Genomic DNA, 27,762 nt, shown 5'->3' on the forward strand with positions numbered 1-27,762 from the left:
CCCCGAGGGTCCCGGGTTAGCGCCTCTTACCCCAGGCTGGAATCGTTAACCCATTAGGTTTGTCCGCCCTCCGCACCCCGGATCCCAGATTCCTGAGGTCCGAGTGCCCGGTTCTTCATCTGTAAAACTCCTCATAAATTGTGGTGTGCCTTGAATATGCCCCCAAGACATGAAAGGAGCTGAGAACAGTGCCAGGCACTTTGTCGGTGCTCTGCCCGCCGTGGGGACGGCGCCCCCCAGCCCGGCGCAGCGAGTACCTGTCTTGCGTCCGGGGCTCCCAGCATTGCGCCCCCCGCTGCTCCTCCCGTCCTCTCCCGAACCAGCCACAGGTAGAGCCGAGCAAGCAGCCCCCAAGAAATCTGCGGACTCTGGCCTGACCTCTGTCCTCGTGAAAGGATAGGGGACTAACATCAATCGGGGCCTATGGTGGCCGCTATGCAACCCTGAGATGGCTGTGTTGACATTCCCAGTTTTCAGATGAGGAAACTGAGGCCTCAACCCAGTGCCAGCACCCCTGTATTCAGGCGCCCTGGTTTACAAACCCGCCTTCCCCCTCTTACAGGATTTCTTTGGGGTTTCTCTGGGGCCCAGGCGGAAAGTCTGGGGACAAGGGACCAGGAATGTTCTCGATCCTGTGACTTACGCCTGGATCGGGCGCCCCACTCCGGCGCGGGTGGGCGGGGCGCCCCGGCTGTGCTGCGAGGCTGGGTCAGGCGGCGCGGAGCGCGCGGGGGCTCCAGACCAAAGTCGGAGAGTGGCCACAGCGCGTCACAGGTGGTTGCCCCGCCCTTTGACCCTCGGGATGCTGATTAACCAGGCGGTCAATAGGCGGTCGGGCAGAGGCGCGCCCCTCCGACGGCGCGGAGGACACGGCTCTGGAGCGCGGCTCCTGGGAGGCCATGGAGAGACCCGTGAGAGTGAAGGCTTGGGTGGAGGAGAACCGGGCCTCCTTCCTGCCCCCGGTCTGCAACCAGCTCCTGTGAGTCCCACGCACGCCCCCATCCTCCTGCCCTCTGTCCTCACCTCCTCCTCCTCCATCTGCACCCCTCAACCTCCAGCTCAGAGTTCGTCGACCCAGAAGCTTGCAGAAAGGGGGATGCCATTCTCGTGGTGTTCAGGGAAGGGTGAGGACGGGCTGTTCCGGGTTTCACCACCTTCGTCTGTTCCTCTTTCTGGTGACTGCGTGCTGCCTTGACGTCTGAGGATGGCTGGGTGACGGAGACTAAAGACTTGCCGATGCCAGATGGCAGCCCTGTCCCCCAGGGCTGAGAAACAGCGCTCCAACCCCCACTGACTCTCAGAAATTGGGGGGTGGGGAGGTTGATACCCCAGAATCAATTGTAGAACGGAGGCCTGGGGACAGCCCAATCGTACACCCACACTCCGTTCAGGAAGCTGCAGGCAGAGGGCGAAGTCAGAGGGTCAGCTGCTGTGGGAGGATCTCCATTTGGTGCTCTTCCCAGGCCCCCCTCTGCAGCTGGGCGCACACAGACCCCCACCAGGTTCTCCCTGGCCACCTCTGCCCCAGCACCCAACAGGGCTGACCGTGTCCCAGCACAGTCTTCCTCCGGCAGACCTCTCAGGCCCTCGCCTGTGGACCCTTCACCTCCTTCCCCTTCATTCGCCTGGGTGGCCCGGCCTCGTGTGCTCCCCAGCTCCGGGTTCACAGTCCCGAGTTTGCTGTGTCCGCTGAAAATCTCCAACAGGGCGGCTCCTCAAACCACACAGCTCCAATCACTAACACCTCGACAAGCCGGAGACTGCCAAGTGTTTTCACATCACCTCATTTAATTCTCCCAGTAGCCCCATGAGGTGGGATTTTTTTTTTTTAATATCTTTATTGGAGCATAATCGCTTTAGAATGTTGTGTTAGTTTCTGGTTGTGCAACCGCGAGCTGGTTCAGGACCTCTCCCCTCTCATCCACTGCAGGCACCAGAAGCAGCTCAAAATCATGTTCGTCGGGGGTCCCAACACCAGGAAGGACTACCACATCGAGGAGGGTGAGGAGGTAGGCTGTGGACTGCCCCCCACCACCACCGACCCAGCCCTGGGGGGAGGGGACACTTCCCCTGCCAGGGCCAGAGCCTGTGGATGAGAGAGGCGGGTGGTCAGATGACTGATGGGTGAAGGGGACACAACTGAAACCACAGGGTAAAACTGCTGCCTGGAAGTTGTGGGCACCCAGTGACACCCTTGACAGCTCCATCCTCGAGGGAACACTGCTGGGGAAGCCCCGGGAAAGAATCCAGCCTCTGTGGGAGTGAGAGGCTCCAGCTGTTGGGCATCAGCCCCCAGACACAGGGGCCGTCCATGCTCCGGTGGGGGGATGCCCTGCCCCTCTCGCCCCCAAACCTGAATAATGCAAGATTGGCCTCCAAAATGAGACCCAAATGCTGAGAGGGACCTGGGCGCTCCACTCTGGTCCCAGGAGCCAAGTTCTCCAGGAAGGGCTGGGGCTGGGAGGCCCCCTCCTTATCTAGAGGGCACAAGACACATCAGTTGCTAGGAGCTATTTGATGGAGGGGTGGGCAGGTGGGAGGGGGAATTTGTACTGAATACCCTTTTGTACCTTGAATTTTGAACTGTATTTCTGTACTCTCTACCCCAAAGTAAACAAACAAAAGTAAACTCAAAGAAAAAGCCTCTACCCCTTGAGAGGCACGGATGGGTTCCCAGCTATCAGAATCTCTGGTGGCAAAGGTTCAGTATGGGGGGCCTGACGCTGGGGTTCAAGGTCCGGGGTTCAGCTTGGTCACCAGCCTCCACCCCCTACCACTGGTGTCTCAGCCGCAGCCGGGGACTGGAGGGAACACAGGAGAATCACTCGCTTAACAAGCATTTGCCGAGCACCTAAGGCGTGGGTGAGGGCAGAGCAGGGAGGACCCCTGGCCAGCCAACCCCTCGCCTCTTCCCCTTCCTAGGCCCCGACCCTCTCCCGCCACCCACTTCTCACAACACACCTCACTGGAGGCCATTTTCCTCTGGAAAAAATCAGCAGGAAAACCAAAACTACAGAGGGAAGATGGGATTGGATTGGGAGTGGCCCCGGTGGGGGAGATGAGGCCGGTTACAGGGTCTTGCCTGCCTGCCTCAGTCAGCCTCAGGCCCCCCATCTTGTCTTCCAGAGGCTTCCACCCTGTGAGCCCAGGTCTCAGTGCCCACCTCTCCCATCTCCCTCCCTCCTTCCTCCCCTTCTTGCCCCCTACCACCTCTGTCCCAGCCCCACCTCAAGGTCTCCCCAAGTGGATGGGTGTCCGCTTAGGGGCCCAAACCAAACCCTGACTCAGCTGGGTCACTGGCAGGTGAGGAGGGCTGGCTTGAGCAGGTGTCCCCACTCTGGAGGGACCCTCAGGTGGCTGGGAGGAATTTGGGAACTCCCATCAATCTGTGATGGCTTGGTCCTACCTGCGGCGGGGGAGAGTGCCAGCCACAGGCCCTGGCAGCCACAGGGCTGAGGGTCAGCAGCCTCTCTGTCACTGCTTGTCCTCGAATCCGAGGAGAGTCCGGGGGCCAGGCTCCTCCCTGGTGAGGGAAGGGAGTCACTGAGCCGAATTCTCCTCCTGGCTGAACTCAGGCCTCTGCAACAGCCTTTCAGGTGCCCAGGCTCTACCCACCACACACACTCCAGTTACCTGACTCCTTCCCTTGGGGCGCACAGGTGCCAGGTGCGAGGGAGCCTGGGCTGGGAGTCAGCTGGACCTGGAGTCTGCCTCTTACCAACGATGTGATTTGGCAGGGCCCATCACATCACCTCTCTGAGACTGTTTCCTCGCAGCTCACGGGGGACACCGGCCCCTGGCTGGTGGAAGGATGCAGTGTGGGTACGGTATGTGCACAGAGCCTGGCACAGAGCTTAGGTGCTTAATACACATGGGTTCTCTGCACCCTCAGCCCCTCTCTGGCCTCGCCTGCCTGTAAGGCCTTTCCAGGCTGCGGAGGCCAAAATCGATTCAACAGCCAGTACAGTTAATCTTCTAGTTAGCCCCAGGCCCCAAACATCATTTACTTCCAAACAGAGCATCATTCCTTTTGGAGTGCCCGTGACTGTTTGGGATTTTCTGCTGTTCAAGATGTGCCCCTCTGCTCCAGGCTAGGCCTGTTCCTCATCACAGGACAGGCCTCTAAAATTCCACTTTTTCTAAGTTGTTTAATGGCCACTAACACCTTGTAGCCTGCCCAGAAAGGGCTTGACTTTGGCCCAGACCATCACTCCAGCCCTGCCGCCCACTCCAGCTTTCCCTGATAGTTGTGGGGCCTAAGGGGTATGACCCCCTCTCTAGAATTCCCTAGGCCTTTCCTCCTCTCCCCATAACCATGGAAGGACACCTCCCACATATACAAACACATAGGGGCTTCCTCCCAGCTAAGGAGGGTTTGGGGGGAGTTTGCAGAATTGCTCCCTAGAAGAGCCTGATAAGTTTTTTCTTATTTGTTTTAAATAATTTGCATGAGTTATTTTTAATAATAAAAGTAAATATTGTTTATTGTAGAAAACGTGCAGAATATAGGAAAGACAAACGTAAATGTGTACCTCATTCATAATCCCACCACTCAGGGATGCCACGGTGAACACTGTCTGGATTATACATGTATGGCTACGTAATTAGAAACCTGCTGGGTGTAGCTCTGCATCTTGCTTTAACATGATAACTTTAGTATTTTCCCATTTTATTAACAGTTATTCAGAGACATCGTTTTTAATGGCTGCATAATGTTCTATATATTGTCTCTATCATAAAATAGTGCCATTTCCCCTATTGCTATTATTAGCATTATTTTTGCTATTCCTTCCATCACTAATATTAATAGCTAGAGGTTGTTGAGTGCTGACTATGTGCTGGGTACCTTTGTGTACAGCATCCTGGGCACACTTCACAGCAACATTCTGAGTAGATACTGTCATTTTATAAATGAGGAAACGAGGCACAGAAAGGCTAACTGAATTGGCCAAAGGTACACGGTGACCTGGCCGAGCTGAGGGACGAGTGACACTGGATGCTATGCCTTTAACCACCATGTGCTGTGATAAAACAGCCATGTACGGCAGCCATGAGGCAGGTGCATTTCTTAAGATTTTTTTTTTTTAATGTGGACCATTTTTTTTAAAGTCTGTATTGAATTTGTTACAATATTGCTTCTGTTTTTATGTTTTGGTTTTTTGGCCGCAAAGCATGTAGGATCTTAGCTCCCCGACCAGGGATCGAACCCCTGCACTCCCTGCATTGGAAGGTGAAGTCTTAACCACTGGACCGCCAGGGAAGTTCCGAGCCAGGTGCATTTCTGATTCACTGCAGCCACTTTCCTAGAGATGGAATGACTAGGGCAAGCTGTAAGGCGGCCAACTGTCCTGGTTTTCCCTGGACTTTGACGGTTTCAGCGTGGAAGGTCCTGCATCCCAAGAAACCCTTACAGGGGTGTGAGCGGTGAAGGCTCTTCCTGCCCTTTGCCACATTGCCCTTCAGAGGGGTTGTGTCAGCTTGTCCTCGTGTCAGACCGTAAAGCCACATTTCTCTAGTTTCCCTGAGCTCACTTGATTTCTCTTAGTAGACTCTGGGACAAGAACCTCTATCTCCTCTAACTCCTTACACAATAGTAATAATTATTATTAATAACACCCCTTCAACTATTTGGCTGGGGCTCTTAACACCCGTGCAATGTGTGACTGGTAAAGAGAAAATGTGTCTTCCTCCTCCTCCTCCCAGTGCCGTGGGTAATCTCAGTAAACACATTAATTAGGGACTTAGGATGGAATAGGAAAATGCAGTAGGAACCCTGCAGCACCTGCTCCCCGCCCCAGGGAGACAGCAGGAGGCGAGTGCTTCCATCCCCAGAGCCCCCAATTCATCCCAGCTTCCAGCATCAAGTCCACCATTTACATGGCCATTTATGTGTCCAGTCGACCTCCAGAGGGATTTGGACCAGCATAGCCCCATTCCAGGGCATCACTGTGGCCAGAGGAGCTAGCACTGGCTCCAGAGCTACACTCAGACTCAGGTCCAAACTGCTGCTCCAGGACTAACTGTGTGACCTTAGGCAAGTGGCTTCACTCTCTGAGCCTCAGTTTCCCTTTTTTCTTTTCTGCAGAATGGGGCTAATAATATTTTTGGAGGTTGTCACAAAGATTTCTGATAATGTACAGGCATACCTAAGAGATATTGCAGGTTCGGTTCCAGACCACTGAAAGAGAGCAAATATTGCAATAAAGTGAGTCACATGAATTTTTTGGTTTCCCACTGCATGTAAAAGTTATGTTTACACTATACTGTAGTCTATTAAGTGTGCAATAGCATTATGTCTAAAAAAACAGTATACATACCTTAATTTAGAAATAATACTGTTGGGAAAATGGCACCAATAGATCTGCTCAATGCAGGGTTGCCACAAACCTTCAATTAAAAAAAAAACGCAGTATCTGGGAAGCGCAATAAAGTGCAGCACAATAAAACAAGGCCTGTCTGTATAGGAAAGTGCTTGCCCAGCCCCTGGGACGCAGTAAATGGGTGGTTCTCCTTACCTGGCTGATGGGTCCCTGAATTGTTCACTAAGCATCTCAGCCAGCCTCCTGCCCTCAAGCCAGACACCAGCTGTTATGTCCTGGGTACTTTGGTCATCACTTTAACGTCAAGGTATGATCCTCACGTGTCCCCAGCCCTTTTATCTGTGGCCTGTGTCAGGGGAGGCTGGGGCCTCACGCGAGAGTGACCAAGGTGCTTGTGAACTCTGAGGCCTTCAGGAAGTTCCTCAGGTTTCCTGGTCAGAACTCAGGCCAAAGACCTGGAAGAGGGACTGGGGAGAGTCCAAGCCTGTCTGCTGTCCTTTGCCACAGGTGTTTTACCAGCTGGAAGGCGACATGCTTCTCCAAGTCCTGGAGCAAGGGAAACACCGTGATGTGGTCATTCGGCAGGGAGAGGTGAGGCTGGGCCCCAGAACAGGACCCCAGCATGTCCACTCTCCTGGCTTTCGTGGCGGTCTTGTGCTCCCAGCCTTTTCCTGCCCTCCTACCTGCCCAACCTGCCTCAGCCCCGTCCTCAGGCACTTCCTCCTCAAGGCTGTCCATCTCAGCACAGCCTGACATCCCCTCTAGTTCCCGGGTGGAGGCTTGGCAGAGAGGGGGCTGGGCTGGACTGTGGCCAGCTGGGGAGGCCTGGGACCCCGCAGCACTGAGGCCTCCGTGGGGGGCTGGCACCTTGTCCCCACCCCTGCAGATCTTCCTCCTGCCCGCTGGGGTCCCCCACTCTCCACAGAGGTTTGCCAACACAGTGGGGCTGGTGATTGAGCGGAGGCGGCTGAAAACGGAGCTAGATGCGCTCAGGTAAATGGGCCTGGTCTGGGGGTCTGGCACAGAGCTGGGGGGGGGGGATGCAGCAGGATCCTAGATAGACCCAAGAAAGCCACTCAGCCACCACTGAGAGGGTTGGTGGCAATGGAGACCCTGCATTTGCTGGCTGATGGGGAGGGATTGGGGTAGGTGGTAGGGTGGGTCTGATGATGCCGGGGAAGCGGGGTGTTCTCTGTGACCCCCTGGGAGCCCATCAGCCTGACACCTTCTGGCTGGGCCCAGAACATGTGGGCTCTTAGTTCCCCAACCAGGGATTGAACCCACGCCCCCTGCAGTGGAAGCGTGGAGTCTTAACCACTGGACCGCCAGGGAAGACCCAGAACCTGTGCTTTCTGCACTGAGGCTGCTGGGGAAGGGCAGGGGGATGGTTGCCAAAGTCAAATCCCCCTGGCCCAGGGCAGCCCGGAACAGTGCTGCTTCTCCCAGCCTCCCACCCCAGAGCTGAGTCTCCGCCAATGCGCCCCTCTGCTTGTTTCTCTACCCCAGCTCATTCCACACCCAGCGCTGACATTTGAGTAACACTTACTACGTGCTGGGCACCGCTTTATGTGTATTTATTCCTTTAACCCTCACAATGATCCTATCCGGTGGGTACCGTTATGTACTTTACAGATGAAGAAACTGGGCCCAGGGAAGTTGAGTTTGCTAGAAAGTGGCCGAGCTGGCATTATAGAGAAATATGAAGTTACGGCTGGGACAGCCTAGATGGAAGTGTGAGTAAACACCAAGGAGGGGACGAATATGGGTGCAGAGATGGGTGCTCTGTTTCTATAGCAGATTTCTAGAACAGAGTTCCCATCTTGTCCCATTCAGTTACCTGATTATTATCCTCTGAAAGGAGAACTCAGCCTGTGGTTCAGGGGGACCCAGATTTTTCCAAAAGCTAAGCTATTTTTTTATATTTTTTAACTAAGAAAATTAAAATTTCCCAGCAAGTTACTGAAATCAGAAAACTTTGTTATAATGGACATTTTAAAAATGTCCACATCTTGTGTTATAATGGACATTTAAAAAATTCGTCCCTTTTTTTCTAATTACCAAAGTCATACACGTTCAATCTTGAAATCTGGAAAAGTACAAGAAAGCAAAATGAACAAAATTAAAATGACTTGTCAGGTAACGGGTAAATTTGATAGCATGTGAATGATATCTCAATAAAACAAAATAAAGAGAAAACAAGCAGAAAAAAGTCATCCCGCCAATCAAAGCTAACAAAGCACTTAGACGTCCATCTCATCTTTTTTCTATGCATACCTACACCTTACAACATTGTAGTCTTACTGCAAGCATGGGTTTGAGTTTTGCAGTTTTTTTTACATAAAAAAACTCATGAGTATCTCTCATACTATTAAATGCTTTGCAAAAAACGCCATGTTAATGACTGCATACTAATCTACTGCAGAATAGTCTGTTGTAGAAATAGCTGCCTGGCCTTAAATTCGAAAATAAATTTTTGACATGGGGCTTTATATGGGGAGTCTTCAGTGATGGAGAGGACGGCGTCTTCAGTAACACTTTTACAGCAAATTCAGTAACAGATTTCATCTGGCTGCTTTTGACCTTTAATAAAAGCCAGGGGCTCAACATTAAAATGCCACTCTGAAGGCAGTTCCTGGAGGGCATCGAGGTCCAGTTATGAGGCTTTCCAGTGGCCAGCTCCATCCCAGGATAGAACTTAGGGTGTCAGGCAGGGTGGATGCACTGTGTCTGTAAACCATCGCCCATAAGCAGGACCACTTCTCTTTCTCAGGAGGAGCCGAAGAGCAGAGCTGGCCTGGCACTGGGAGCTAAGCTTGGGGGTTAGGCATTCAGTCAGTAGATGTGCTGCACACACAGGGCCCTGAGGCCCAGCCCCGGTCTGCCCCGCGCTCCTCAGGCCAGTGGAGCTGCACGCCAGGCCGGGCTGGGGGCCTGGGTGGGCTTCAGGGAGTCTACTAGAGGCTCTGTGTACAGGCGTAGGGACCTTCCTCCAGAGAAGAGGCGCAGCGCTTTGCTCCAGTTCTCAGAGCCATCCATGACCCCAAAAGAAGGAGCCCCTCATCTGGGGGACGTCTTCAGCACGTTGGTCCCTTAAGGTTCCGTGTGCTCTGACCTAGAGTGCCAGCACGCTAGGGCCCGGATCAGGCTCAGCCTCAGCTTCCCCTTTTGGAAAAGCATTTGCCACTGATGCTGTGTTTCTAAGACTGTCTCCAGTCGGCCTTGCTTCTGCCACTTACAGGCTGTGTAATCCCTGCCAAGTTGCCCAGCTTCTCCCTGAATCTCGGAGTTCTGTCTACTTTGTAAATGGTCAAGTTTGGGGAACCAGGAAGAGCCATGGGGACGGGGTCGATAATAGCCCACCCACGTTGGGGCCACACGGGGGCTCCTGGGAGAGCTGAGTGTGGGTGAGCGTGCGTTGGCCACTAGGTTGCGCTAACAGGATGGAGCAGGCCGTCAGCTCTGTAGGGCCAGCCCGGGCCCAGCCAATCACAAACAGAGCCAGGCCTGAGGGAGGCTGCCCTGAGGATGTCCAGGTGGGGAGCCGGGTGCCCGCTTTTTGTTCTGGCAGGTACTACATAGGCGACACCACTGACGTCCTGTTTGAGAAGTGGTTCTACTGCGAGGATCTCGGCACACAGTTGGCCCCCATCATCCAGGAGTGAGCCCCCAGCCCAGCCCCTGCCCCTCGCTCTCCTGAGGCCCCATGCTCTGGCTGGGGAGAGCAGACCCAGCCCAGCAGTGCTCCTCGGCAGTACCTGCCAGCCTAGAGCCATCAAGCCCAGGATTTAGGGAGAAAGTCTGCCCCTCCCCAGGGTGGGAAGCCCCCTGGGGAGGGGAGGGAAAGGATGGCGGATATACAACAAATTGTGTGAGGGCACCATGAGTGTGTGTGGGCTCCTGCACCCCGGAGTGTATGAGTGTGTGTGTGTGTGTGTGTGTGTGCGCGTGCGCGCGCGTGTGTCTCACTAGCCACTACTCTTCCCCCTTTGTGCCTGCAGGTTCCTTAGCTCTGAGCAGCACAGAACAGGAAAACCCAACCCTGGTAAGGCGACTAGGAACCATCTTTCTCCCCTTCCACCTCCCTCCTTCCCTCCCTCCCTCCCTCCCTCCCTCCTTTTCCAGAGAAGGGTGGGTCTTGGCTCTGGGTACCAGGGGGTCTCCTTTTGAGTACTCTGCCCTGTACTCAAGGCACAAGAAGATGGCACCAAATAGTACCCCCCCATGGCTGCTTGGTCCTTGAGCTGGAGCCAGAGCCCATTTCAGCGACTGGGAGCTGGGACCCCTGGGAACTGGACCCCTGGGAACTGGGCCCTCTGGGGCGGGGCCGGCGGGGCCAGAGGACGCTGACCCCAGCTGTGCTGTGGGTGCAGACCAGCTGCTCAAGGAACCGCCATTCCCCCTGAGCACACGGTCCGTCATGGAGCCCATGTCCCTGGAGGCCTGGCTGGATGGCCACCGCAAGGAGCTGCACGCTGGCATACCCCTCAGCCTGTTTGGGGACACCTATGAGACCCAGGTAACACAGCGCTGGGCCACCCAGGGCATCTGCCCAGCAGCCCCGGGAGATGGGAACTAATTACACATGGACACACACACACACACACACACACACACTCACATGCCAGTTTTGGAGGTTGTGGACGCAAGCATAGGTTTTGTTTCCTCCCTGACTCTGAGATGATGGCTTTGCTGTGAGTGGAAGCCCATGGAGGCTATGTGGTCCCCAGCAATCTTTCTTTGCCTTCGGAGTAGGGGGTTGCCCCATCCACTGAGAGATTCCTGGGGGTCTGGGGTCATCTCCCTGCCAGGATTTCCTGGGCCTTTGGCCAGTCATAGCCTTGGCAGCCAGAAGGGAAAGAGATATTTGGGGGTGAGGATTGGGTGGAGAGTTGCACAGAGAGAGACCCAAACCAGGCTCGCCTCCTTCCATTCAACATTTATTGAGTGCCTATTATGTTTCAGGCTTTAGTAAGAAAATAAGATAGAGTCACTGTCTCAGAGAGTGTATGGTCTAGTAAATGGAGAAGTTAATCAACAATTGCCACGATCATGTGATACATTCTTTGGTAGAGAAGCTACAGGAAGCCATAGGAGGATAAAGGAAGAACCAGGCTGTGAGGGAAGTCAGGGACGACTTCCTGGAGGAGGTGATATATAAGCTGAGTTTTAAAGCTATTGTAGGAGTTTGCAAAAGGAAGAAAAGAAGATGGAGAGCCCATTCCAGGTGAAGGAGAAGCCTGAGCAAAGGCATGGAGGCTTGAAACAGGCTGACATTGCAAACACCTGAGGTTGGGGAACCAGGACAGGGGAGTGGGGGCAGCAGATACAATTGGTAGATGGCCAAAGTAGCAGGCTGTGCCCACGTGCTAGCGGCTCTCCTGGGCTGGGCAAGGTGCAAGGACGAATCCTGGAAACAAGAGAGCTTCACCCAAGTGCTGAAGCGGGGAGCAGGGGGGTGACCAGGCTGCAGTGGGGTTTCAGAAAGATCACTGTAGCCTGTGTGAGGACTGGATCAGGAGGGCAAGTGTGGCGACGAGAAGACCTGCCAGGAGGCTCACGTTCACCTGTGCTTTACCGTTTGCCACTGGTACATCCCTTGGAATTTGAATTAGATACCCCCGTGGAGGGAATGATCACTGGATGCAGACCTGCCCTAAAAGGCCCAGCCAGCCGAGCCCTGAGCTTACACAGGGCTGTGAGAGCCGGTGCGCCCCACCAAGCCCCTCCCACCCCATTCTTTCATACCCCTCCTTCTCCCTGCTTCAGTTCACTCCAGCCAATATCTACTGAGTCCCACTCTGGGCCGGTGGGAGCGTGGCCTGCACAGCAGCTGTGGGCTTCCGGGCTGATGCAGGTCAGAGCTGCTCAGCCTCCCTCTCGCTCTCATTCATCCCCTCCCATCTCCCTCCTCCTCCTTAGGCCAGACTCCTAACCTCTCACGAGGAAGGGAGGTGGGCATTCTCTGGGGAGTTCACGTGTGTGTGTGCTACGTGCGTCTGCACTGTGCCATGTACACACACGCGCCTTGCGTGCCCCTGGTAGGCGTGCCTCCACATGGGTCAGCAGTAGTTGTGTCGTGCATCCGAGGGGCCAGATATGTAGGTGGGTGTGGAGGGCAGGCACGTGTGATCCCCAACAGCAGGTGGCCAGGGGGCCCTGTGGCCTGGGCAGCCTTCCTCTCCAAGGCCAGGTCTCTGCTCAGCACCTGGAAATGAGGCTGTGTTGAGGGCCCCATCCCTGCCCCACGCAGGCCTGGTGTCTCGGGGCCAGGTTCAAGGCCGTCTCCCACGTGGGGCAGGATGCGCTGGAAAACTCTGTGTCACTTCCCCCCAGGTGATGGTCCATGGACAAGGCAGCAGCGAAGGCCCAAGACAGGACGTGGACGTCTGGTTGTGGCAGTTGGCAAGTGGGCCCGGGGGCGGGGCGGGGGGGGGCACAGCCTCCGGGGGGCACAGCCTCCTGCCTGCCCATGAGGACCAGGCTGCTCCTGGGGTGCCCACGGCCTGGACCGGCTCCTGGGCCTCCTTGCCAAGGCTGACTCAGGGACGCTCGGACAGGCGCCGCACCCTGACAGCCTCCATTTGCTTCTCCTACTCCTCTTTCCTAGGAGGGCTCCTCGGTGGTGACGATGGAAGGACAGCGCCTGAGCCTGACCCCCGATGACAGCCTCCTGGTGCCAGCTGGGACTGCGTGAGTACCCGGGGAGGTTTTACCCCCAACTGTGGGACTGCCCACCTTTCCCTGGGATCCCAGCCTTGTCTGAGCCCCGCCTACCTGCATCGCCACAGGTATAGCTGGGAACGAGGGCAAGACTCCACGGCCCTGTCTGTGACTCAGGACCCTGCCCGCAAGAAGCCCTTGGGGTGACTGATCCTCATGCTGCAGGCCCAGAGCACCCACAGGGTGCCCCCGAGCGCCACCCCTGCCAAGTAACTCTCCCAGCCCCACCGCTTCTACGTGCACTGCTGCCGAGTGACTCAGAGTCTCCCGGGCCAGGTCCTGGACACCACTGTCATCCATCCTCCTTCTGTCCTCTCCAAGACGCCAGGTTCCTGGGGGCCGTAGCTCCCCATCCCCCCTAACAGCCTTCAGCCCACTGCCCTGCAGGGTTCTGCCGGGTGGACTGCCCCCTGAGGCCAGGGTCCTCTCCATCCCTCTGTCCACAGGCTCAGCGCAGCACTTGCCTGCTGCCAATGTCCTCAGTAAAGGCTTCCTGACAGGCACCTACGGGTCTGCACACACACGGCCTGTGATCTTTGGCACACACCTGGTGCTCCCATGACTGTGTGTGTGTGCGGGGCGGGGAGGGAGATCTGGAGCACTGGGTGACCGTGGACCTTGTGGAGGGTCTGTGACCGGGTTCCCCTGCTTGTAGAGAAGCGCTCATGCTGTGTGTGTGGCCCCTCCATGCGAGCTCCTATGCCCGTCCTGGGGCACAGCTGATGTTGTCCCTCTGCCTCTTTCTCTTTCTCACTTACTCTTTTTACATAACTTTAAAATATAGCATCTGTTGAGGTTTCTCTCCCCAGTAACTGAAGTGACTTGTGCTCATTGTAGAAAATGTAGAAATACTAAAAACACAAAATCCCCCCAGCTGGAGTTAACCACAGTTAATACACAAAGATTGTGATGAGCCTTCAGAGGGGCGTAAAGCTGTTCAGGGGCTTGGCAGCAGGGGGGAGGGCTGTCTGGCCTCCTCCCCCTTCTCCCCCCTGCTATGTACAGGCCCCCGTGGGGTCCAGGAGTGCTGGGAGCCCCGGACGCAGCAGTGGGTAGAGACGAATCATGCAACCTGCAGAGGGAGATCCGGGCTCGGTTTCATGGGGCTTCAATGAGAAGTTGGTGAGGGGTCGCACGTGGGGGGAGCTGAAGCTGGATCTGGATGAAACAGGTCCCTGGGTAGAGTCAGCGCTTCCTCCAGAAAACCTGGGTCTGAACCCTGCCTCCCCCGCCCCAGCCTGCCGGCTCATTGCTTCGATCCCCTCCACTGACAACGGCAAAGGAGACCCTGACTTTGCTGAAAGGACTTCCGGCCCTGAGGGACGTCGGGACCTTCACCCACCTACCTCTCTAGAGGATTTCCTCTCCTACAGGCAATGAAGAAACACCAACAGCCTCCCCCTAACCTTCCACCAGTTCAGGGCAGTGAGGGCAGAGGCTGGGCCTGTGCTCGGGCTGCAGTGATGTGTTTCTGTGTACAGGAGCTGAGGACAGAACACACGAATGTCCCAGGGAGGCCCCCTGGGCAGGGTGCACATGGCCACGAGAAGGGCCCCCTAGTGCCAAGGGTGGGCCTAATCCAAGACAGAAAATCACGAAAATTAGATCTCCTGTTTTTCTGAACACCGACTCTGTGCCAGGGAATTTGCTAGACATTTTCACATACATGACCTCATTTAATCCTTATAATTCTCCAAGAAGGTGGTAGCACCCCGTTTAACAGATGAGGCTCAGAGAGATTTGGAAAGCAGGCAGCTCTGTTTCCAACCCAGGCTTGTCTGTATTCAAAGCTCAGTCTGGTGGTCCCACCACCCTGCACCCTGTGGTTACGGCCTATCTGCCCTCAGCCTTGGCCAGTGGGAGCCCAGGGCAGGGGAAAGGCCTGGAGGATCTGTGGGAGAGGCGCCAACGGCCACTGCGTCTGAAACCCAGAGACTCAGAGTTGGCAGCACACAGCGCCCTGCTGAGCACAGCCATTTGGCATGGGGGCAAGGGGGCAGGGCGTGTCAGATCCTGGAGCCTGGAACCACAGCCTCTCTTGGTGCTGTCCCAGGTTACCAGGAGCCCCGGGCCCTCATCTCTGCCCACAGGCCTGGCGCCATGGGCTCATGAGAGTACCACGCAGAGGGGGGCAGGACTGGTACCTTATCTGAAGCCAGCCGCAGCCTCCCACTCCCCTCTCTGCAGTGAGTACTGGGTGATGGCCGGCTAAGTGGGGTGGACAGTGGCAGGGAACCTCGAGGACTCTCAAGATTGTTCTGTTTGTGGGAGAAGCCCCCATATCCCCAGGCCATGGCAGTAGAAACTTGGCAGGGGAGCCCTCTGCCTGTGGGATGTACTTCCTCACGGATGTGGACTTGGGACCATCACAGACTTTGGAAGCATCAGGAATCTGGGAATAGCGACAGCGGGCTGGCGGACGTACAGTGGGCTGTTCTCAGCAGGCTGTGAGCACGACGGTCAAGGTGTTGACTGGGCTCCCGCCTCCCTCCCCCAGGACGACGTCTTGCTGGCTCCACGGTCCCTGCTGCCAGAGCTGGCGGGGGCAGGGAGGCGGCCACCCTGTCCCTATCTGTGACGGGGTGGGAGGGGTCCAGGGTGGTCTGCATGAACCGGAGGGCTCTGAGTTGCCAGGACAAGCTCCTGCCTTCAGGCAAGCCAATGTCTGACCACTCAGGGCTGTGAACAGTCGGCCCAACTTCACCCCAGCTGGGCCTTCCTCCCACTTCAGGGTTTCTCTGGGCCTCCACTCACCCTGATGAGCCCTGCATCCTCCTCTGCCAGGGGCAACGCAGATTCCAACCGAGGCCCAGCGTAGAGACCTCACAGGCAGGCCACTCTGTACCCGGGGGAGGTGGGGAGGGAGGGAGGGCAGGCTGCAGGGTTCCCCTTTGCCTGCAAATAGGAACACAGGGTTTCTCAGTGGCTGAGAGGATGCTGATGAAAACCCCAGGATACTGAGTCATCGTGGTGGCCAGCTGACAGCGAGCACTAATCCTTGAACACTCGTGCAGGGGTAGGACGACCGTAGAAACTTCTCTCATATCCACGGCCCAAGCAGCCCATGGCATTTCATAACCTGAGCTCTCCCTCTCCCCTTCCTTCTCTCTCTGCCTCCTCACTCCCTCCCTTCCTCCCTCCCTCTCCCTCCTCCTCCTCTCCCTCTGCCTTCACCACTGCCTTGGGGTCACCTGGAGAGGCCTCGGCTCCCGGCCACCCGGCTTCCTCCCCATGGTGTCTGCCCTCCTGGCGCCAGTCCTGAGCGTGGAATTTGTCCTGGGCCTGGTGGGGAACAGCCTGGCCTTCTTCATCTGCTGCTTCCACGCGTGGCCCTGGACGTCCAACACTGTGTTCCTGCTCAGCCTGGTGGTGGCCGACTTTCTCCTGATCATCAGCCGGCCTCTTCGCGTGGACTACTACTTCCTCCACGAGCCCTGGGGCTTCGGGGCCACTGCCTGCAAAGTCAGCCCCTTCGCGATCGCCACCAGCCGCTCAGCCAGCATGGTCTCCCTCGCGGCCTGAAGGTGGTGCGGCCTCACCACGTGCTGAGCAGGGCCTCCGTGTGGGCAGCCGCCCGGGCGGCCGGGGGACTCTGGGGGGGCATCCTACTCCTCGACGGGCACCTGCTCCCGACCACCAATTCCAGCCACTCCTGCCTCCGTTACCAGCTGGGCACGAGCCCCTCGGCCTCACTCTGCCGGCACCAGGCCCTGTTCGTGTTGGAATCCTTCCTGCCACCGGTGCTCATCCTCTTTGCCATTGTGAAGGTCATGCTCACCATCCGCCGCCGAGGCCTGGACATGCAGGCGGGCCCGCGGAGGGCCGTGTGCACGCTGGCCGCGGTCGTGGCCATCTACGCCATCTGCTTTTTGCCCAGTATCATCTTCGGCAAAGCTTCCATCGTGGCCTTCCGCCTGCATGCCTGCTGCACCCTGGACATCTGCTCGCAGCTCTTCCATGGCTCCGTGGCCTTCACCTACCTCAACAGTGCCCTGGACCCCAGGCTCAACCCCAACTTCCTCTGCCAGGGCCGGGCCCTGCTGGGCCTCACCCAGGGCTGGCAGGCCTCCGCCAGCGACGAGAGCACCTACCAGCCCTCTGTCTGGCGCCGGGTGCCCTCTGGGAAGGTGGTGGCCGCAGGGAAGCTGTAGGCAGAGGCGTCGCAAGAGGTCTCGGAGGAGGGCTGACCAGGAAGGCCCTCCCGGGATGGGGGCCCTGCTGCGGTACCACAGGAGGGAGAACTGCCAGGCTCTGGGCTGGAGGGACAGGGTCACTCCCTGGACTGTTGCCAGCACAGGGTCCCTCAACCAACTGGACAAGGGACATCTGCAGGAGCCAGGTGGGTGGCAGGGAGAGAAAAGGGTCTTGGCTTGGAGTCGTGTGTCCCAGATGATGTCCCCAAAGCACAGAGCATGATGGCAGGTGGAGACAGGCAGGGGCTCCGGGACTCCAGCTCAGGCAGAGGGCCACACAGCTGCCCTGGCCCGGGCCAGAGCTGAAGGACTGTGAGAGCAGAAGTCTTGCTTTAGAAATTAGACAGCCGCATTTTCTGTGATCTCCAGTTTGTCTTTTTCAATACTAATAAACTTCCTTTTGAAAATGCAAGGCTGCCTCAGCTGTCCTAAGGAAAACCAGTAAGTTATCTTTGGGTCCATCTGGCTCTGGCATCAGGAGGGTTCAAAGTGAGTTCCCCAAGATGAAGGGACACTCTGGGGACAGAGTGGGGAAGCTGTCCTTCCACATTGATCCTGGAGCCCCGGTGTGCCCTTAAAGTCAGAACGCTTCCCTGGGAGATGTCCTCAGGCTCACGGGATGGGCTGCCCACCTGGATCCCTGGGAGGCCCCCGACTTGCTCTCCTGCGGGACCACGTGAGGATCTTCAGCCTGGGAAGTTACCACCTCCATCCAGTTCAGGCTCCCGGCTCGGCTTGGACCCCCTCCCCTGGCTTTCCTCAGCCCCAAGTACCCTTCTGTGGCCCTGGAACCTGTGGTCGCTGCTACCCCACCAGGACAGGATGCTGGAGGGGGGCAGGGGTCTCCAGGTGACCAGAGCAAGCTCACCACCCTCCCCCAGGACCAAAGCCATTTTGCCCATCTCTCCCCCTTTCTGTTCTGTTCAATACGCCTATGTCAGTGTCTGAGACCACCTGGGCTAACACGTCTGTTGACCTGGGGCCCCCAGGCACAAGGCATGCACTGGGCATGAATCAGGGGTTTCTTTGGCGGGGGGAGTGGTTGGCCCTGTCGTCCACAGCCGAAGTCATTGGGGGTGCGTGGCCTTCAAGGCTTCCGAAGCGCTACACAGAAGCCACTAAAGCCCCAAATATGCACCTCCTGAACGCCATGTGTCCCCAGCCCTAGCCGTCTCAGGAGAATGAACATCTGCCCCCAGTAGACATACGTCCTCCCCGCTGGGGAGGACGGAAGGGCCTGGGACTGGTTCCCTACTCATCACCCCAGCCACAGGCCTCTAGGCCTCAGATACAGGGTCTGACGATGGGGGCCAAAGCCCCTCTCCCCAACTGTTTTAATCCTCTTAGTCCAACCCTCTGATATTGTGGACAGGGATGCCCTCCCTCTGTTAGAAGTCCTCAGGAGTGGTGGCCAAGGCCCAGGAGGGTCACCCACGTCCCAGGAGGGAGGCAGGTGGATGCCGTGTGGATGCTGAGGTGGGAGACGGAACGTGTCAGGCAGAGGGAGGCGGCCTGGGGGACACGTTGGATGGGTATTAAAACCTGGTGTGTCTCCAGCCATCTTCCCTTTTCTGAAAACTCACCAGCCGCCGTCAGAAACCCACAGAAATACTGAGAACCCAAACCAAGTGATGGAAGTGGGTGTGCCGCCCAGGCCCCTCCAAGGGGGCTCCCCGGGTGTCTCTGCCCCACATGGCCCCCTGCTCCAGTCCTCCACTCTGCTGCTGCCTTTTTCTCGCTGGTAGAGACACTCCTAGGAACTCCCGCCTCGCCACCCTCTGCTGCCACAGAGAGGAGCGGGCCAAGCCTGCGCCAGCCCCACCTGAGATTTGTCATTTCTAAGTCAGACATTCTTATGAGAGGTCTAAGCGCTCCTGGAGGCAGGGGGTTGGGCACTTTCTCGTGGAGCAGCCCCCTCGAGGAGCGCTAACGTGTGTGCTGAATGAACACCAGGCACCTTCCCTCTGATACCATCTCTCCCCACGTTTGTACCTGCCTGGCTTCAGAGCAGCTCTAGGGGCAAATGGGGCTCCACGTGCCGTTTCCTTGGTCCTCCCTTACCCTCAACACCGCCACCCCCCGCCCTCTCAGGAGCCGGGCTCACTCTCCTGACCTGATGTAAGGGAAATGACCAGATGGTCCCCGTGGCCTATGTGCACTGCTGTCTCTCCTCGAGAAGTCCCAGGTAGTCCCAGGTAAACCACAGGGTTTGGGCCCACACTCCTAACCTTCCCCGGGATCCTTCTTGCCCCTCAGCTTGAAGTTGAGGACTGCTCTCCCCACTGACAAGGCACTCTCTAAAGGGGGTCTGGGTGTCCCCTCATGGGAGAGAAGCAGGGCTTCAGGCTGCCTCCACACTCTCCTCGCATGGAAGGACCCCCTGGTCCTAACCTTGGTCCCAACCCACTGTACCCCTCCCTGGACTTGTTCTCCATGTGTGAAATGGGAACAGTAACCCTGGCCCTTGCTCAACTCCAGGGGTTAGAGATGGAAATAACTGATATGCCAGAGCACTGAGTGAGGAAGGTAGTTATTACGGGGAGGGATGAGGGGACAAGGGGTGAGAAAGGATGGGGGGAGGGGAGGGGAGAGGGCAAACTGTGTTGAAGTGCAGCGTTTTCTACTGGTGGGAGGGTACCGGTTGTGGTGGTACAAGGTGAGTGGGAGGTGGTACAAGGCTGAGCAGAGACCCTATTTCCTGCATTTGGCTTCTACATAGCATTTTGGTCCCCGGGACGGGCTGCACTATTCGGTGAACGTGTTGGGCAGCACCTCTCTCCCCTTCCTAATGTGACCCGCTGTCCCCTTGAGGGGTGAAAAAACGGCTTCCATGACTTTACCCCGGGGACTCGTGTGCAGGGGGTAGGCAGGCATGGCTGGGCTGACAGGCCTGAAGCCACCGATCATCCAGCATTTGCTGGGCACACACCACGGCCCAGACCCTAAGCCACAAAGTCAGACGATAGGTCTCTGACCTTGAGCCCCGTCAGGCCAAGCCTGGGAGAGACAGGCCTGCAAACGGATCAAATGCAACCCAAGCCAGTGGGATTGCGAGGTAGTTAACGCACCGATGACAGCACAAGAGCACAGGGGTTGGAGCGGGGGGTGACAGGGGGCGATGCATGTGAGCTGAGTCTTGGAGGATGAGGAATGTAGCAAAGGGAACGGCATCCCTGGCATAGGGAAGGGCATGAACAAGGGCACAGAGCTGTGAGAAGACTCGGTGTGCAGGGAAGGGTGAGGAGATCACTGAGGCAAGGGAGGAGGAGGCCTAGGGACAGAGTTAGGAGACCGGCAGGAAAGACAGGCTGGGCCCTGCAATCTCAGGAGCTTGGGAGGGTCCTGCAGACAACCCAGTAAGGCAGGAAAGGGAGTGTGTGTGAGGTTTTTAAGAAGCCGAGGATGATCTGTCTTGCATTTTGATCAGTTACTCTGGTAACAGTGTGGACAGACTGGTGAGGGGTGTGGGAGATGACCTGAGTAGGACCTGAGTAGGAAACGGTCTGTATTCCAAGCAAGGGCAGCGGCAGTCTGCAAAGGTACAGAGAGGCACAGCCCACGTCAAGGACAGGGGCAACTTTGTGGATGATGGGTGGACACTAACGCATTAAAGAAACAGGTGGTAGAGCAGGTTCATAGGAAAAGATACAGAGTTAAGACAAGTTGGAGGGGCTGGGAGGACCTGCAGGTAAACACGTGCAACATCACACTTAGGGCTGGAGACTGGGTTCCAGAACCTCCCTCCTACTGATGAGAGCCGACCTTAGGCGGATGGATGGGGTCACCTGGGGGAGAGTGAAGAGGACCAAGAGCCATTCTTTAAAAAGTCCCCACAAGTAAGGGACACACAAAAGAAGACCCATGAAGTGCCCAGAAGAAACCTTTAAGTAGGAAGAAAACCAGGAATGCAACAATAAAAAAGAGCATGAAAGAAGTTAAAAAAAAAAAAAAATTAAAAAGAGCCATCTTTTATGAGGGTGAAAGCCGAACATAAAACACCCAGACAGACTGCAAAGTGCCCCATGCGAGAATAAAGCATTCTCAAAAGTCCTAATTGCATGCTGAAGAAAGCTGATGTGAGAACCAAAGTACGTGTCTGACACTGTCTGGTCAAGCATCCTGGACAGACACCCTGGATTAACACTGCATGGTCTGTGCTATTAAAAACAGCTTTTCGGGGACCTCTCTGGTGGCGAAGTGGTTGAGAATCCACCTGCCAATGCAGGGGACACGGGTTCGAGCCCTGGTCCGGGAAGATCCCACATGCCACGGAGCAACTAAGCCCGTGTGCCACAATGACTGAGCCTGCGCTCTAGAGCCTGCGAGCCACAACTACTGAGCCCGTGTGCTGCAACTACTGAAGCCCACGTGCCTGGAGCCCGTGTTCCGCAACAAGAGAAGCCACTGCAATGAGAAGCCCGCGCACCGCAACAAAGAGTAGCCCCCGCTGGATGCAACCAGTGAAAACCCGCATACAGCAACAAAGACCCAAAGCAGCCAAAAATAAATAAATACATTTATAAAAAAAACAAAAACAAAAAAAACCCCGGCTTTTCAAGAAGTAATAGATTGTTGTTTGTATAAAATTTAATTATATGCAAAACATGTTCTGTATTGGTTATGGATTCAGACATTTGTATTAATTGTATAAAATCATGCATTGGGATGAGAAACACCAAATTAAGGAAAGTGCTCCTGAAATGGAGGGACACGGAAAGGGGGTATGCAGGTGACTACTACTATATCTGAAATTTATCCGTGTAAAAAATCTGGGAAAATGGCTGTAAGTAATATCTGAATGTTACTTAGCATTGCTCTGGGTAGAGAATAAAGGGGTCAATGTAATGAAGAGTACAAAGAAAAGTAACATGGGGACAACCATGTCAAGCGCTCAAGAAAGCTCAAAGAGGATGACCAAAAGTCGTGCTGGATTTGGCATTTGGGAGGTCTCTGGTGACCTTGTGATGGCAATCTCAGTGAGAGGCTGGGATGGGGGCAGAATGGAAGCCATATAACCCACTATAATGGGTCTAGGAATTAATGAGATTTGAAGGAATGGAGACAACTCTTCCCTCTTTCAACAGATTTGCTAGTAAAGGGAGATAAGACTAGCTTCAGATGAAGCTGAGTAGAAGACAGATGTGGTGGTGGTTTGTTCTGTGATGTTGACTGGATGGAGAGTGTAGCAGTATGAGGAGAAGGGAGAGAGGGTGAAGATGAGAGAGGGGAGAGACTGATGACAGAGCAATAATAAACACTCTGTCCCAGGCCCCATGCTAAGCACTTTACACACACTAACTTATTTAGTCCTGTAAGGTAGATACTATGATTCCCATCTTACAAATGAAAAAACTGAGGCACAGAGAGGTTGAGTATCTTGCCCAAGGTCATCCAGTAGTAAGTGGCAGTCTGGCCTGGGTCAGGACACTCTACTGCAAGCTCCTAAGGAGGGTGGGGAGAGGAATGGATCCAACAAGTGGGTACCAGGAGGGTCCTCTAGAGGCCGAGGGGCACAAGGGGAAGAAAGGTGAAGCGATCCTTGGAAGGCTTGGCTCTCAGGAGGTGAGAGCTTCAGGAGTAACAAAGGATTGGAACAGCTGGTTCTGGAAATAAGAAAACAAGCTCCTGAAGAACATATAAGTGGGCTGCGCAGCCAGCAGCCCAAGAGGCCTGGTGAGGTGGGCGCTCACAGCTCTAGGGTAGCAACAGTGCCTGCAGGTTGGATGGTTTCCTCCAGCAACTCCCTGTAGTCCAGGAGCAAGACCAGAACAAATGGAAGATAAAACTTATCAGGAAGAAACCTCTTAAGAAGTTTGACCACGGACTTCCCTGGAGGTCCAGTGGTAAAGAATCTGTCTTCCAATGCAGGGGACGTGGGTTCGATCCCTGGCCAGGGAACTAAGATCCCACATGCCACAGGGCAACTAAGCCTGTGCGCCACAACTACTGAGCTCAGCCGCCTCAACAAGAGAGCCCACGTGCCACAACTAGAGAGAAGCCCGCACGCCGCAACGAAGACCCAAGCAGCCAAAAAAATAAAGAAAATAAATATTTTTTTAAAAAGTCTGACCATGAAAACCCAGTCCTGACGATGGATCTTAAGGCTGGTACACCTTGAGAGATAGGGCATGTGACACTCTATAGGTGAGCTTCCAGAAAGAGGGAGATATTTGAGTCAGGATAAAAAGTCTTTTTTTTAAAAAGATTTATATATTATTTATTTCTTTATTTTTGCCTGAGTCGGGTCTTCGTTGCGGCACGCGGGATACTCGTTGAGGCATGCAGGATCTTTCATTGCAGCGCACGGGCTTCTCTCTAGTTGTGGCGTGCAGGCTCCAGGGTGCGTGGGCTCTGTAGTTTGCGGCACGCAAGCTCCGTAGTTGTGGCACGCTGGCTTAGTCGCCCCGTGGCATGTGGGATCTTAGCTCCCTGACCAGGGATTGAACCTGCGTCCCCTGCCTTGTCAGGTGGATTCTTACTACTGGACCGCCAGGGAAGACAAAAAAGTCTTAGTAAAAAGACACCAAGAACCACGACGTTAGGGATTTCACGGAGGGAGCTGCTGTGTTCTGCCTTGAGGGTCCCTCTGCGTCCACAAAACCTTCCCTGACCACTAGTCCAGCCTTGCTGAGCCCTCTCTCCTGGGACTCCTACAAGTACCAGCACAGCCTTGCCTTACCTACAACCTTTTCTACTGTCCAGTAAACTCGTGTGTGCATGTCTTGCTTCTCTAGTGAAGCTCTTGAAAGAAACTTGGTGTATCGGTTTTTTTTAAAACATCTCTCACAAATCCCAGCAAACAAGGGTTGCAAACAGGCATACCTCACAAACAAAGGCTGGAGGGGTCCCAAGGGAGCCTAGGATGGCCCTAGCACAGCAACTGAGGCACAGTCTACACTGCAGTCAAAAAGGTTTGAACCAACAAACTACTCAACAGAGAATAATTTCTACCAAGCGAGTTTCAGAGCCTGGGAAACAGTGGAGAACGTTGGGCATTTGGATCAGCCACCTGATACCTTTTAAGTCAACTCAGACATGTTCGTTTCTGACTTTCAGAGCTGAGGAGGGTGGGATGCAGAAGAGGGTGCTGGGCTTCATCTGCGTAACATGCAGCTCTTGCGTCCACCTCACTGGCATGGGAGCCTTATTGTCAAAGCCCCAGATGGGAGCCCAGCACACTCCCTCAGCTCACCACAGGGGCGGCCTGGCACACGCCCTCCACCTGGCTCTAGGCACAGCAGCGCAAGAGTGATAGATGGGGCAAGGTCTGCCTGTTGCTTCTCATACTTCAGGCCTTGGGGACACGGTCAAAAGCCACCTACTGGGGCAGCCTGGCCACATGAAACCTCCATGTCCTCAGGATGTGGTTTATGAGACAGCAGAAGAAAGTGCAGACCCTGGGGAAAGGCCTCTGAGCATCTCCGTGTGGCTGGGGGGACATCAGACTAACCTGCCTGGCCTCAGAGCTACACAGGGGAGGAAGCAACCGATGCTGAGGGCTGGGGGCCTGCCCCTGCGCCCTGCCTTATAGCTGAGCCACTGTCCCAGCAAAGGGCAGCATAAAACCAGATAGAATTTCCAGAAATTTATTGGAAACAGGATACAAATTGATTAGTAGATGGCATCTACTTACAGACAGACGGTCCACACTGTAATATCACGCTCTGAGTGAACTATCCTGGGTAAGTACTCATGACCACTGATGCATGGTCTGGGCTGGTGTTCTCTGGCAGGGAAAACCAGAGATTGGGGGAAGAGGAATGGGGAGGGGTGGGCAGAAAACTGGGATGCAGCTTTCCTGAGGGGAATGGTGAGGTGGGGCTGCTAAATGGCTAAACCCCCCCCAAAGGAAAACTGGGACAAGTGTTAAGAATAAAGTCCCCCCTGCCTCCCCAAAGCACTTTCCTGCCTAGGCAGAACGAAACAGAATCTACAAAACACATCTACCCTCACCAGGGTCTTAGGACAGCATGGGACATAAACACCAGGCTCGGACATGACACAGAGAGGACCAAGGCCATGCATGTCCTGGGCCTGTTTGCCCTCTGACCTGTGCCCCCCACCCTCCCCTGCTCTGCTCTGAGTGGTGGGGGGCTGACCACAGGTTGCCTGTCCCCAGCTCCCAGGTCAGCTGGCTTCCAGCTGGGTTTAGCTAACAAGAGGCAGCTGCAGAAATCTGGAGGGCACGAGGAAGGGAGAAGCCAGGCTATTTCTGTTCCTTCTCTGCCTGGGGGGACCAGGCAGGGACCTGTTTCTGGCACGGACCATGCCTCTTCATGGCTCCAGCTCCCACCACATTGGCCCTCTGTGGTCCCAGGCCCCCACAAGTGGCCGTGACCCCTGAGATCCAGTAACATGGCCTCTCCCCTCTGTCCTACCAACTGTGGTTCCCCATCTCCGGGTTGCCCCTCACTCCCCTGTCTGGCATCTCAGCTCTTCTTGTTTCTGTATTAAACGATTCACTGGATTAAAACCCCTCTGGGTTTTTAAAAAAATTTTATTTATTTATTTATTTATTTTTGGCTGTGTTGGGTCTTTGTTGCTGCCCGCGGGCTTTCTCTAGTTGCAGCAAGAGGGGGCTACTCTTCGCTGTGGTGCGTGGCCTTCTCATTGCGGTGGCTTCTCTTGTTGCGGAGCACGGGCTCTAGGCACGTGGGCTTCAGTAGTTGTGGCACACAAGCTCAGTAGTTGTGGCGCACGGGCTTGGTTGCTCCGCGGCACGTGGCATCTTCCTGGACCAGAGCTCGAACCCGTGTCCCCTGCACTGGCAGGCGGATTCTTAACCACTGCGCCACCAGGGAAGCCCCCAAACCCCTGTTTTAAATACACAGACTGATTCTGTTTTCCTGGCTGGAGGCCGATAGAAACCAGGCTGGGGACTAGGTACAGTTGTGAGAGGCAAGCTAAAAACCGCTGTGTCTCCCTCCCTTGCACCACCCTGGGGATGCAGGGGGGCGGGCGATGACAGGGGGAGAGGGAAGATGGCTTGCGGGCTTCTGCATGCTTGTCCAAGGGAGCACAGACAAGGCTCAGCACAGCACCACAGTGCACGTCTGCTGGGAGCTGTACACACAGGTTCTGCATGTCACCCCACAAGCTCACTGCTCACAGTGGTGACATGCCACTGACACCTACAATGGTGACACTGCGGCCCCAAGAAAGGGGGTGGCTGGGAAACCCTCTCCACACCAACTGCTCAGGTGGCAAAGGCAGATACTAGAGGCTCCTTGGCGTCCCTCCTCCATTCCCTGGAGGTTCAATGCTGGGGGACTTTGCAGAGGTGAAGTGAGAGCGTGAGATCTTCAGCATCCTCCCTGAAGGAGGACGGGGCTGCAGAACCAGGAGCTTTTACTACCCGGTGAAGGAAGGACTTCCTGTGGCTCATATGAGCTGCACTTGTCCCACAGCTAAACATGAACTGGAACCGGGCTAGGCCTCCCTCTTCTTCCTTCAGACCCGGCCTGGCCCCGGTCTCTAAATCTCCTGGCCTGGGGAAGGAGGGCCTCCCCCCAAAAAGCTGACAGCAGAGTCACGGGCGGCTAATTGCTCCTTTAACCACAAATCACCATTTCACATGGGTCAGGAGAGGAAAGGGAAAGGGTGAGGGAGTCATTCCACCTTCTATGTCCATGTGCACAACAAATCCAGGGCAGGGCACAGGGACACAGCTTTGTCGTGTCTCTTTCTTTAGAGGAGAACGTGGCACATGACAGGTGATGCGAGAGCTGGTTGCCTTCTCTCCCTGGGTCTTTTCAGAAAGAGCTTCTCTGTGAGACCCCGAGGGCAATGCCTGCCACCCTGCCCGGCTCACTGAGCACCTCTGACACAGGCCCACCCACGGGGCCCCAAGCCAAGAGCCGGAACAGCTCCAGGAGTTGGCAGTGGTGAGAATGTCCCCAGGGTCACCCCGCCAAAGCCTAAGATGAGAACCGACCCCTCCTGGGAAGAGGAGCCACGACGACTGCAAGACTGGAAAAGGAAAAGGCGGCTCAAGCCCCGAGAGTCGCCCTCAGCCATCACACATCACATCCTCTCTGCTGAGCTGAACCCACCCTCTGAGGATCTAGACATCTAGAGTGTCATCGTCATTTTAGGGATACCGCACTCGGCTTGGGAGGCGGTGGGGTGTTCAACTCAATTGGAGCCACTCTGTCCTGCATCCACCTGGCCGTGCGGGGCACCTACTACCAGCCACCCAGCTGCCTCCCAGCTGCAGACTCCAGGGATGGCTGGGAGGTCAAACTCCAGCTGTCTTCCACGCTGCTGGGACCCTGTGCCCTGCAGCCTGAACCTGCAAACAGAGGCAGGGGAGTGGCCAGACTCACACCTGCTCAGGGAGCCAGTGGGGCACTAAGTTACTCCTGTCCCCGCGGCTGTGTACACAGAGCCGCAGAGCACTCTGCCTGTGATGCCAGCAGGGCCAGTGTCGAGCGCAGACAGTAGAAACCAGGTCGCAGGCAGGTCTCCCGGGACCTAGGCACAGGGGCTCACAGATATGTTTGGGTTGGCAGGGTCATGGGCGCTTATGG

The 27,762-nt window shown here is 55.7% G+C and overlaps 3 protein-coding genes across 4 annotated transcripts in view; 2 read left to right on the top strand and 1 right to left on the bottom strand.

Moving 5' to 3' along the window:
• Positions 1-835: 835 nt before the first annotated feature.
• Positions 836-13,852, top strand: HAAO (3-hydroxyanthranilate 3,4-dioxygenase). Of its 2 annotated transcripts, XM_059942865.1 has the most exons (11): positions 902-979; positions 1,707-1,812; positions 1,931-2,009; positions 6,828-6,911; positions 7,207-7,313; positions 9,889-9,978; positions 10,319-10,362; positions 10,691-10,836; positions 12,654-12,722; positions 12,928-13,010; positions 13,109-13,852. In XM_059942865.1, the coding sequence occupies exons 2-11, from the start codon at positions 1,808-1,810 to the stop codon at positions 13,185-13,187; spliced, it is 786 nt and encodes a 261-aa protein (XP_059798848.1). In that variant the 5' UTR covers positions 902-979; positions 1,707-1,807; the 3' UTR covers positions 13,188-13,852. The 2 variants fall into 2 exon arrangements, with proteins under 2 accessions (XP_059798847.1, XP_059798848.1); XM_059942864.1 differs by lacking the exon at positions 1,707-1,812 and having other exon boundaries at positions 836-979.
• Positions 13,853-15,424: 1,572 nt separating this feature from the next.
• Positions 15,425-27,762, bottom strand: part of MTA3 (metastasis associated 1 family member 3) — a 166,281-nt gene continuing 153,943 nt past the window's right edge. The window contains exons 17-18 of the mRNA XM_059943496.1: positions 15,795-15,935; positions 15,425-15,612 (exon numbers count right to left, since the gene is read on the bottom strand). Coding sequence (XP_059799479.1) covers positions 15,425-15,612; positions 15,795-15,935 — 329 coding nt within the window. The remainder of the gene's footprint in view (positions 15,613-15,794; positions 15,936-27,762) is intronic.
• OXER1 (oxoeicosanoid receptor 1) lies at positions 15,928-17,645 on the top strand. The gene is given in 3 exon segments (XM_059943497.1): positions 15,928-16,267; positions 16,270-16,554; positions 16,557-17,645. Coding segments are annotated over 3 exon segments (1,083 nt in total). The 5' UTR covers positions 15,928-16,104; the 3' UTR covers positions 17,192-17,645.

Source organism: Balaenoptera ricei, chromosome 13 (assembly GCF_028023285.1).
Source record: "Balaenoptera ricei isolate mBalRic1 chromosome 13, mBalRic1.hap2, whole genome shotgun sequence".
Lineage (NCBI taxonomy): Eukaryota > Metazoa > Chordata > Mammalia > Artiodactyla > Balaenopteridae > Balaenoptera > Balaenoptera ricei.